Raw genomic sequence first — 12560 nt, forward strand, 5'->3', positions numbered from 1 at the left:
TTGGCTACACCCTGAAGGCAACAGAGGAAGTGTATGTCATGGCTGTAGTGACAGCTAATGAGCAGATATACAATATTAATTGCAGTAAGTGTAACACACTGAACTATCTATCAACTTCTATTTTCTTAGCAGCTGTAGCTTAGATACTTTCGCCTAACATGTCTGTCTAAGCTGGCCACTTCGAGTTTATCTACCTCTATGGCAGCACATAAAGGAGCTACACCACTGCTTCCTATAACCTGTGCTGTACAGGCCAGGCTATTTTCACCTACACTAGCCTCTGAAGAGCAGCTTTTGGAATTTCAGACGTTCAGATGACTGTCTTCTTCCCGCTGCTCGAAGGGCTGACCCAGTTATACTCAGCTTGCACCAGCACGAAGCTGTTCTCCCGGATCTTTCGGAAGTGCATCACCTCCCCGTTTTCACTGACCGTGATGATACCGGGGTCTGGCTCACCGAAGGAGACCTCCGTCCGCTTGTGGCAGTGCTGGGCACAGACACAGCGCACGGCAGCTGCCAGTGCCAGGCCCAGGGCGGCAGTGCAGACCAGGAGGATGCCGAGCTGGGCTGCAAGGAGCCGAGTCCCTCTGCCAGGGTCTTCCCCCTTCCCAGGAACAGCGAACTCAGGAGCTGGTCTGGTCACCCACGGCAGGGTATTCCCTCCCACTTCCTCCTCCTCCTCCTTGCCCCTGGCGCCTGCCTCCTCTGGCTGTGGTGCCAGTTTTCTTTCTGCCATTTGCCTTGAAGCTGATGACAAATTGCTGGCAGCATCAGTATTGTCAAACCAGGCTGTTGTCACAGCAGCATCACCCAGGTGAGTGTGTAGGTGTGGGGCAGAAGGAGATGCTGTCACAATGTGGGAGGCTTCCAAGATGTTCCCACTCTTGGTATTGGCCTTTGAAAGCAAAAATATGATGAGATGTGTAGTGAGAGAAAGGGGATGATCAGGTTCTTACTAGCTACATCATGGTACAGTTCAGCTCTCTAGTTCTCACACCCAGGTATCCTCTCACCTTGGAATAACACTGGTCCATCCCTTGATTGCTCAGTAGCTTTTAGAAAACGATGCAGATTCAACCCTGCTTCATCCATATCAGTATAGCCAGGAAAGGGATAAGGCACTGGGAATTGGTCCCAGGGAGCCAAGGCAGAGCGGGCTGAAGGAGTAGAGGTGAAGTGCACAGCTGGAGAAAAAAGTCATGGCTTTGCCTAAGTAAAGGTCTGCAACTACTGTGGTGGTGGTGGTGGCATTTTTTCAGGCATCATTATCAGCAAAAAAAAATCACGTAATAATTCCTACCTTAAGTGATGACCCATGAGGGTCATGCCAAAAGGACAGGTGGGTTCTTCCTGGCCAAGCCTCATGTTTAGGGTCACACTAGGTCCACAAGGGTTCAGTATGACCCTACTGAGGCTGTGGATTGAACCGTGGAGCAGAGGGACCCAGCAGACTTGGGATGGCCTTTGACATCAGTGGTTTTGAGGCAGTCACACGCAACCTGTGAAGTCTCCCCAAAGCCCATCTTACTTTCTCAGTCTACACAGCCAGTTTGAAACCTGCTGCCTTTCAGTGGTGCTTAACCACCTATTTTAGAGGCAATAACCTTTCTTGCACGCTCCTGTTCCTAGGGCTCTGTCTGGTGCCATGCACCTTGTTTTATCCATCACAAAATAAGAGCTGCTTCACACCAGTTGTGCATCCTAGGCTTTGCAGATATCATCCAGAGCTAACTGTGAAACAATCATACGATTTAGAAGGCCCGCAATGAATTTTTCCATTCCCACTGTGCACCTGAGCCCCCATCCAAAACCTGCAAAATGTGCTGGAGTTTTTTCTTTGGCTCCACTGAGATTTGGATCTAGCCCTCAGTAGCTGGAACCTCTCCAGCCTGTCCAACCCAGCAGGCTTTTTCACACATCCATTAATTACACCAGAGAAACTCTCACCCTCTACCATCACAAGTGATTTCTAAAGCTTGCTGGGAAGACAGTGTGACAGGAGTACAAAGCTAAGGTAGAAGCCCTGACAAGCTGAGAAGCTAAGTAGGGGAGGGGCAGAGCATCCTTTGTGGAAGATATTTTCTGAAGGTGCTAGTAAAATACAGGGGCATATAAAAGACATTCTGTGCCTGAACTGCAAACTAGTAGCTGCCTGGCAAAGTTAGAATTGCATGTGTATGGATCACTTGCCTTCAAAATGCAAATGCCATACAGTAAAGATATACTGCAGGATTTGGGACTTTGGGACAGAAAATCAAATTGCCTCACAAGTCCTTCTTGCCTCATTCTCTGCTGCATGGCCCCTTCCTCTTTTATTTTCTATAATATTACTTCTCTTCCTCCTGTGGCATCCTGCAACCCAGATTTAGTTCTTTATTTTCCTCGGGTTTTGATTCTCTCCATCCCCTGCATATTGGACTTCCAGCTGTCCCTGATGAGTGTACCTCACTCCTGTGGCTAACGCCACCACCACCTCCTCTGCCTTTCTGGTTCATCCAGCCTCTTGAGCTGACCCTGTCCTCAGAAAGCATACAGCTTCCTTGGCCATCCCCAGGAAAGATGAAGCCTTTGACCTCTGGTGAACATCATGGGTGGTACCTATTCAGCACCTCTGGAAATGAACATTATCTACAACTACCTGAAAGGAGGTTGTAGTGAGGTGGGGGTTGGTCTCTTCTCTCAAGTAACAAATGATAGGACAAGAGGAAACAGCCTCAAGGTGCATCAGGGAGGTTTAAATTGGATATTAGGAGAAATTTCTTCACAGGGAAGGTAATCAGGCATTGGAACAGGCTTCCCAGGGTAGTGGTGGAATCACCACCCCTGGAAGTGTTTAAAAACTCTGTAGATGAGGCCCACAGTGATATGGTTTAGTGGTGGTCTTGGCAGTCCTGGGGTAATGGTTGGACTTGATGATCTTAAAGGTCTTTTCCAACCTAGCTGATTCTATGATCTCAGTCTTCCATGGGAATAGAACTGATATTCCAGCCCAGTAGCAACCAGCAGCCTGCAGTGATGTCTACATATGGAAAAGTTAGTTTTGATTGTTTTTACAGCAGGACTTTTAAAAACCAGGGCAGCAGGCTCAAAATGAAAACAAAAGAGTTATAGAAGCCAATTCCCAGTTCAAGTAAAAAAAGTAGACCTCTTAACAGTCTCTAATTTTAGTCACTTGTGAGACCTATACAGGCTGCTTGGTGCTGTGATGTGGTAGAGAAGACAGCCTCCACTTCTCTTAGACCCTTCTGTCTTTGGAGAAGACATCCTGCCCAAACTGGCTGCTTACCTGCCCATCTTCTTTACACATCAAACACAAGTGTGGGGTGGCAGCACTGGCAATGCTCCCTGCCCTAAGAAATGGACAGAGGAAAGGCAGGGTTAGTAGATGAGACGTCACCGTGGCTCACGCGGGAACCCCTGCACCATCAGAGAAGTGTGCTGCTCCCTAAAGCTGCCTCAGGCTGCTTGCAGTCAACATACACCGTATGGGGCTGTATTCTCTAGTAATGCCTGATCTTTTATTCCTATCTGCATTGTTTTCACCCACAGTGTGAAGTGTTACATGAAAGCTTATGCAGCCCAAAACCTGTAAGACTTCGGAGCAGACATCCTCAAGCTCAAATTTGCTAATTGCTTTGAATCTTTTCCTCCTTTTTGCTGCAGATGGAGAAATAAGTCTGCTGAGTTCACCATTTCATTGAATATTTTATGTGCTTTTAGAAAAATACTGTAGTGGTCAATAGCTTTTATCGTAGTTTTCAGCCACCCAGCCAGTTCTCCACTGGACTGAGCAGCACAGCATTGGTTTTCAAGAGTTCTAGATTTTCTCCCTGTCACTGTCATGTGCAATCTCCAAAGCATTACTTCTCAAAATCTCATCAAGCAAATATTCTCTTTCTTCCCTCCAAGCCACAGACATCTTCCTACATGGACCCTCACTCATTCACAGGGAAACTGATATTATTTTCCTTCTCCAAGGGCTGGAAAAACACCTCTTCCCACCACTTAGCTTACCCATTGGGGGTGCTGTAGCTGGAGGCATTGTCCTGGGGCAGGAGCTCTTGTATGGCAGCTGTGGTGCTGGGGTCTCTGGTGGCGAGGGACGGCTCCAACCACTGGCTACTGGACCCACTACTCCCACTGGACACAGCCCGCGAGGGCCGGGCCAGCTGCTTTGGCTCAGCAATGGGATGGGCACCAAAATTTGGCTCTGGTGTCAGCGCTGCTGCAGTGCCAGTGGGGCTGGCAGGAGGCACTGTGGTGTGCAGGGGGAAGCCAGTGGCAGCCACAGGAGAGGTGGGACCTTGTCCAGCATGGAGACCAAACAAGAAGCAGAATGAGAGGAGCAGAAGTCTATTGTCCGTGGTTTATTTCAAATCCCACTCGGTGCTAGCATTTGCCAGGAAGGATTGTAGCAGTGACTTTTTTGGGGTTTTGTTTTCATGTCACTTAATTTTAAGTGAGAACCCAGATGGAAAGCAAAGCAGCAAAACCTTCTGCCTAAATTAAGGCCAAGTAAAATAATTAGAACTCAGTCTTGGGGCCATGCCAGAAATGCTGAGAAACACATCTGATTTGGGCATAAGTAAATTCTTGGGGCATTCTACTAACTAAAGGCTGCATAAACACAGCTAAATACCTGAAGGAAAACAGTCAGATTTAGAGACAAAATTATTCCTTTATCTAGACAGCATTGTGAACTGCACTTGCTTGTCTTCAGGAGCTGAGATTATAGGTAAAGTATGTTGTATTTTAGGGTTTGCATTGAAATCATAATATCTGGTAATCCTGTTTATCTTTCTGGTACCCTCCTTGGAACTGACTCCATCAGCTCAGATGCTGACCCATGCCCTCACTTCAGGGAGTTTGGCTGATCTCCTTGATGGCCACAGGAGTTAAACAGGTCCCTTCAGCTTGTTTGGGTTACCTGTGTTCAGTGCTTGCCTGGAATAAGCTGTAAAACTACTCTGTGGGAAGTGGTTGTAAGAAACACGTACCTTTGCTTGCCATACCTGTGGGATCAGCTGGTCCCTGCAAAGGAGTTACAGCAGTTACAGGGTCGGGCCTCTCGCTGCTGCCAGCAGGCATTTTGTTTTGCCCTCGGTGAGCCACAATAGCAGATTCAATCTTTGCCCAATAAACAAAGTATGACTGGACTACAGAGATGCTGTTAAAACATAATTAGGCAAAAATTTACTGACTCTATGGCATGAATAAAACATCTGACTGTTTAGCTAATCACAAAGACTGGTTTGATCTGAAGACAGAAGTGATGCAAAAGTATTCTAAAGGATTAGCCTGTCACACGTTTTGTATTACAAGTAAGAGATACCAGGTCCCATAAGAAAGATACGGGGTGAAGAACCACCACTTGTAGTTAAGATCAGCCGAAAAACTGTGTAGGAACTTAAATTCTTTGTAAAAAAAGCTTTTATCTCTGCTCTGTTGATAGAAGCATGTTTGGAAAACTTGGAATGGCTCTGCTTCTGATCTTCCGTAGGCAGGGAAACAACAGTGGTATTTACTAATTAAAACAAGTCAATGTAACTTGTACAAACAGCAGAATAGGGACGAAAAAAAAAGGTCTCTTTTCTCAGGCCTCTGATATTTGGGTCTGCCCAACCCTCTGCTTTTTGTTAGGTGCCAAAACTGCACTGGCCAACCTTTAACTATTCACCCAGAGAGCCTTATTTAAGTTGAAGATTTGGGGAGAATTTCGGCTCGAATTGCTCAGCTGCTTCTGAGAACTAGCTAAAATGAATGAGAACTAGCTAAAAGGAAACTGACCCAGGTTTTCCTGTGCCAGATGATTCTTGTAAGGCATTTTTAAACATAACAAGGAGTTCTTCCAGATGCTGTGATAGGGAGAAAAGGGAGAGGCTACCAGAAACCAGCAAAAGCCAGAGGGTGAAGGAAAGATCAGAGCTGGGGGCTAGGAATAGGTGTTGTTGAATTTGGGTTGGCTTTATTGGGTTGCTTGAGTTTTATGTGTTTTTAACAGTATTTCCCAATCTAAAACAGCAGCCAAAAACTGGAAATGCCAAGCAGCAGTGTTTCTGTTTCAGTGAATTTGTGTTGAATCACAATGAGATGCACAAGCCCTTGCACTCACCAGGACATTTATGTTTTGGGGAGCAGCCAAGCATCTGGCCAAGCAGCTTCTAAGTGGTTTTGTAAAGTCAGAACATAACAAGTTCATCTCTTCCAAAATGAAAGAGATGAAATGTGCTTCCTCTAAGACAGACAGAAGTTTTTTAATTTCATTCCAAATCAGAACTAAATTATTGAGTAGTTTGGGACAGTGGTGTCAAGTTTTGACCCAGTGCTCATTCTCTCTTCCTACTGTCAATAATTCTGTTAACATTCAGCAAAATGTAAACAATCTATTCATTTTTATTTAATTTTTAAACAGAAGTGATATGCAAGATTATCCTGTAGGCAGGGAAGTCCTATGGGCTGTGTCGTTTAGAAGAACATGCAACCTGATCACAGTTCTCTCTTTGTGCCTTAATGTTCCTATTTCCTACGTGCTTAGGCTGTCATCTTCCAGTGTGATTATTCTGGGAAAATAGTGACCATGAAAATAAAAAGCAGCACTGCCCAGCAGATACAAATAGTAATTTATGTACCAGCTGGGATAGTGTTGTGGCATTTGATAAGTATTTAGCTATATGGGGTTCAAAATGCATAAACCACTGTGCTGGACAATGGAAAAAGTAAAGTCAAGCCTTTAACCAAGAAGACATGAATTCTGGTTAGGAACCAGCATGTACTTACAAAAACTTGATGTCTCCAATGGGTTGGTCTGGTGCTTTCCATACGAAGGACAGGTTTCTCTTCAGTGACTTGTCTGAATGGGTGACAGTGTCACCATCTTCAAAGCAAGTCAGCAGCTTGGAACCAGGAGGGATGAGGATGAATGTGCCAGTGATTTCATCATTAGACACTTTGCGAGCTTGAAGCAAAAAGCCCATAAAATCCCTGGTGCTCCTCACTGTCACTGCAAGACAAAACACAGGACACAAATGAATTTGTCTCATAGTTACAGGGTGAATTGTTTGCAATGTTGTTTCCAGCAGTAGCACTGAAACCAAAAGAAAACCATGTGGAACAACACCAAAACCATCTTACTGTCATTGTCCTCATGGTCTGTCTTGGACATGCTGGATTCAGAAGGCCAGACTTTACCTTTGACTTTGCAGTATGTAGTTATGTAGAAAATTTGCTTGAGTCTTTCCCACCTCTCCCCTTGATTATAAGCTGCTAACCACATTGCAGTAGGCTGCATGCAAAAGCTTGTGTGCTGCCTTAAGAGGGGTTTGATTTTGCATGGGGATGAGCAGGTAAGTGGCCTGGCTGAGGAGCAGTGCCTCGCAGCTCTGTCTGCATCTGCCTCAGGAGCAGAGATGCTGTGGACACGGCACACTGCCCAACCATACCTAAGAATCAAGCAAGTCACTCAGACCTCTTTGTGCAGTGCAGAGCAGGGAAGGTGACTTTACCCTCTGGAGGTGTTTGTTGCATGTGGTGAGGTGCAGTATGGCTGAGACACAGTTGAAATAAATCCCACCGAAAGCATCCAAACCTACTGGCTGCCTCCAGCAAACAGTTGGTCTGCAGAGTGGTGAAAACCTGGAGTTAGCCATCACCTGAGAAACCTTAGGCCTAGTGCTGCAAATGGAATCCTCTGTAAATGCATTTGTTTCCTCCCCATGGCAGGGGGTTTTAATCAGATGATCTTTAAGGTCCCTTCCAACCCAAACCATTCTATGATTTGTGATTCTGAGAGAGGTAGTGTAGCTCACTCAGAGCAGTTATCCCTCTTCCAAGCCATCACAAAGATCAATACCATCACTTGACATTAGTCATCATATATTTTTCAGATGCAGGAATGAGCAGCTGTTCCTTACCTGGAACCTTGTCACCTGGGGAGTAGAAGGACATGTTGGTGTGGACAGTAACATAGTTGTTTGGGCTGTGCAGCTGTGCTCTCAGGTGCCTGGGCATCATGTCAGTGCAGGCAGAAAGGCTTGCGCCGTGCGAGAAGGCAGCCACATAAGAGATCAAACACAAGGTTGTGCATGCCCAGCCAACAATGGCTATGTGGGCTCTCCTGCTGTTCTCCATCCTATGGTGGAAAACAACCAGCAAGTTCACTTCAGAGCAGTGGCTTCCACAGCCTTGTAAACCCATCTGGTGCCGTTGAATTAGGTGAGCTCCAGAGCTGCCCTTCCCACAGCATTTAACCAAAGAGAATAAGTAATCTCTGTGGCACAGGGAGCCACTTTGGCTATCCACAGCATTTCACATGTTGAAGTAAATTGCAGGGACTAGGAGGTGAGAGGCCCCACAAGAGGATGCACTTCATGCAAAGTTGCCCATGGAGGGAGCTGCCAGGGAAGATTTGCACTAAAAAGTCTTGTAGCATTTAGAAGGAGGCTCCATATGACTGCTCAGCAGCCTCCACCATTCCCAGCCCAAATGTACAACCTGATTGATCGGGGAAGCATTTACCCTTAGACCTGCAGAGCTGCTGCAGGCCCCATGGCTCGTGGGGCTGGTGCCCAGCACAGAGGTTCTCCCTGCCCGCTGGCACAGAGCCGTGTCTCTGCAGGGACAGGATACGGCTGCCCCTCGCTCCGGCCTGCAGGAGCATGAGGCATCGTTTAGCAGCCCACATGCTGCAGCTTGGAAGTGACAGGCTGCTTGTGACCATTGGACTCATCCTCTGCCACCAGCAGCATTTCAGCTTGTATTTGTGGGTCAGGGCTCATTGTGCTGACAAAAGGTCTTTGAAATCAGCACTGAAAGCCTGAGATAAACGGCAGCCATTTTGGCTAATGCCAAGATTTCTCCTTATTCTCCAATTTTTAATCCAAGCAAGTGTCTTTTCTCAGCATGGTCCAAGTTTAGTATTTGGCATGCTGTGTCTTGAGTACCTCTCAGCTTTGTTGGCTGGCACAAAACACATTTACAGATTAGTTGGGGTATTGTTATTCTGATTTTTCAGAATGCATTTTTGAAAGTGAAGCTGAAGGATGAGTGCACCATATTTATCATAATGGATAGCATAAGCAGGTAGTCCTGCTTTAAATGTAGCACTTTTTAACATCTTTTCAACATGCTGATTTTCCTGGCTTAGATCTCATTAAGCTTACTCAACAAGTAGATTTAAATAAATGGGAGGAAAACAGAGGCTGAGGAGGTCTAGCTTACACCTCCATCTCTAGTGCTCCTGAAACTCACTAGCTGACTATCAAACCACCACTGCACACAAAACACCTTGTGCCCAGCCTGAAGCAGGGAGTAGACGGATGCAGTTTAACCTTCCAGAGCCGAGCATCGTGCCACTCCAACCAGTTACGTGTCAGAAGGTGGCTGTGGGAGTCACACTCCCACAAGATAAATAGTCCTGTTAAATACCCCAGGCCTCTCACAGTGGCAGGGTGTCTCCTCCTCAGGCACACCTACACCTCCCTTGCTGGATGTGATTTCTTGCTGAAGCTCACTAAAGTCCCCCTGCACAGCAGCTCTTTCCCATGGGTGTTTCCCAGTCTGTGCCCTGCTTCCCATCCCTTGCTGCGCCCCCAGCACCCTCCCTGCTCAGGCACAGGGAGTAGGGCCGTGCTCCCTGGGGCCACCTGGGCTGGTGCCGTTGGTGCCGCTGGCTCTTACCTCGGGACACGTCTGCCGCTGGGCTTGCTGCCGCTGCTGCTGTCCCGGCCTGCCAGACACCCATCCTTTCAGGAACCTTCTTCACTTTCTCCTCTAATGGGAAGCGCAGCAGCTGTTACTCCTAATACCCACCACCTACGGCAGCTCTCCACCAGTGCCTCAATCCTGCCTTAATCATATTAGTTTTTCTTCTCACATCTCACCCCCTGGTTTGTTTGGGTTTCTTTTTTACATCTCCAAGCTTCTCTAATGAAAACAAAAGCAACTAGCCGGGGGGGGGGGGGGGGGGGGGGGGGGTGGGGGGGGGCAGCAGCAGCCCATGGAGTTTGTGTGGGACTCCCTTGCAGAGATGCAGGAGGATCAGACTCTTGCTTGCCCCGTTTCTCTCTGTGCACAACCCCCATTCCGTGCTGCCTGAAGCTTTGCAAAGCAAAGTGAAATCATCTCCCTCTAGTCCGTGACCCCCAAGCAGTGTGTCCTGTCTCTCATGCTTACATGGGAGTTATTTTGGCAGTAAAAGAAGAATCTTGCTAGAAAGGTCAGGAAGGTGCTTCCTACAGACCAGACCTGCCAGAGGAGCCATCATCACCCCACAAACCCACCAGAGCTGGCACAGGAGACTCAGCAACTGATATGTGTGACTGTCTCCTGGCACATGAGCTACCTTTAACTCCAGGCTGACACCCCTGCAGCTTGCCTGAGATAGGCTGCAGCCATGCCAGTGCTCAGACTCAGAGCTGATCCTATCTCTGGGTTTCCCAGCTCCTGTTATCCACATGATCTCTGCAGGCTGCTCTGGTCATTAGGACTCTCTCCTGACCCTGGCCATTGTCACCAGTCTCACTCCTCTCGCTGTCTCCTCTTGCTCCTTGCTCACAATGGGTAGAAATTAGGGTTCAACTTCTCGTCATCATTAGAGACACCATCAGGAGATGGTGAACAAACTGCTGGTAGCTTGTGGACTTAAGTAGGGACAGAGGAACAGAGCAACAGCCCCATCAGCTGGCTGGCTTTTCTTCTGCTAGCAGACCATGTAAAAGCAGTCTCAGATGTCCTGGACCCCTGGGAGGGGGGCTGGCCGTGTGGTGCTGGAAAGCTATTGATGGAGCGGCAAAGGAATGCTTATGCCCTTTTGTCCTGCTACTCCTCAGATAAATGTATGCCTGATAGCTGAATGAGTTCACTAGCTGTGAACTGTCCCTGTAGGACATCACAAAGATCATGTCCCATGACTGAAGGAGGTACACCAACACATAGGTGACACCACTGTGTTTTCTTTGTGCAGCTCCAGGGGTGCCTATATTTGATCTTGCTTAGGGGTCTGACCAGTGTGGGAGTATGGTCAGATATCACACTGACCTCTGCCTGGGGTGTCCCCCCAGAACTGGAGGCAGGTTTGCAGAGACACAACTCATTAGCTCTGTTCACATCAGCCTGCCCTGCTCTACAGCCTGTCTTTCAGCAATGAAATGATGCTGGTCTGGCGCTGAGATACTGCCTCTGACATCCCAACTCTCATCTCTTTAACTGGTTTGAAAGTATGGGAACTGATGGTCCTGATCTCTCAGTAGCTTGCTGTCTGCATTTGAAACAGACCTTACAGTTACCGAATTTCAGGATATAATGCAAGTCTTACAGTTTTCTTTCCTTTTGTCAATGGAAGCAGAGAGTAGCAGGGGAAGGGAGAAAGAGTTTGCATTACTGCTCCTGTTTCAGTTTGTAATTGCCCACATTTTGTACACAAAAGAGAGTAACCTTTATGCTACATTAGTGAGTAATCCTTTCCTGAAACCAGCTGGTCTCTTATGGCTTTTCCTTACTAACTTGCTTCTAAGCTAAACTATTACTCGCTTGTAATTCCAGTGCAATAAAAAACAGACCTCTGACAATCTGCAGGGGAAACACCAAACACATCACAGCCATACTGGTGCAGTGGCCAGGTCTGAAAACAATATTCCACCTAAGTAGGTCTTTGCATCATGGCATTCAGCTGCTGCCATGATTTGGGCATATGTTTTTATTATGCCTGTTCCACTGAGGACCATTTCTCCACCGGCTGCCATCTGAAAAAAGGGAAAAAGCAGCAGAGTGCAGAGACCCTGAAACAGCACTGCTGGTGCTCCCTGGAGCTCTGTGCAAAGGTATGGGGAGAAGGGCAAAGAGCTTCAAACACAAGACCCAGACCCAACCCAACTGTAACAGCACAGGATGTACTGCTGTACGGAACTGGCTCTGCTGGTTCCCCAAAGCTTGTGGTGGTCAGTGGGCAGAGCAGGAGGTGCTACTGGGGGGCTGCTGTGTGCAGGGTTAGCAGCACCAGTCAGCAGAACTGCATGGCACTGCTTGGAGGCAGCATTAATTGCTGGGCTGATCTGAAATACAGCCTTACGCAGAGTTCATCCTCACTGCCTGCTCTCTAGCAGAAGAACTCGGTGGCTTCAAAGCTGCACTCAAACCAAATGTCACAGTAATCTCCTCCTTAGAGATGGAAAAAGCCTGTCACAGTCATTACCATGACACATGCACCTACGAGCAGCCTTGAACTGTGTGTTCGAATGCCAAGTGACAGGCAGATGTTTCCAGTAAGAAATACAGCCCTCTCCATAGCCTCTGGTTGCATCACCCACCAGGACAGCACTGCCTCAGCCTCCTCTGGCCAAAGCTTTGACTGGCTACAGTCACTTGAGCTCAGCCAGGTTCTGCATATCACTCTGACAATGGGGCCCAGACAGACACAAGAAGGCCACGTGGCACTGCTGTCACTAGGAGAGGTTTGCCTCCTTCCTGTCATAAATTTCTGCATTAGTAGGAAGCTGGCAAGGAGAAGGAGACTTCAGACAACTTATACTCTGCCTATGGTTTTCACAGCAGCCTGTGTATCATGG

At 47.5% G+C, this 12560-nt stretch overlaps 1 protein-coding gene across 1 annotated transcript; it reads right to left on the bottom strand.

Annotated features, from left to right (window-relative positions):
- Window positions 1–310: 310 nt before the first annotated feature.
- REELD1 (reeler domain containing 1) lies at window positions 311–8127 on the bottom strand. Its single transcript, XM_013128434.3, has 6 exons — window positions 7911–8127; window positions 6778–7000; window positions 4998–5167; window positions 4015–4255; window positions 3287–3350; window positions 311–895 (listed from the first exon to the last, which is right to left on the bottom strand). The coding sequence occupies exons 1-6, from the start codon at window positions 8125–8127 to the stop codon at window positions 311–313; spliced, it is 1500 nt and encodes a 499-aa protein (XP_012983888.3).
- Window positions 8128–12560: the final 4433 nt, after the last annotated feature.

This window comes from Melopsittacus undulatus, chromosome 7 (assembly GCF_012275295.1).
Source record: "Melopsittacus undulatus isolate bMelUnd1 chromosome 7, bMelUnd1.mat.Z, whole genome shotgun sequence".
Taxonomy (NCBI): domain Eukaryota; kingdom Metazoa; phylum Chordata; class Aves; order Psittaciformes; family Psittaculidae; genus Melopsittacus; species Melopsittacus undulatus.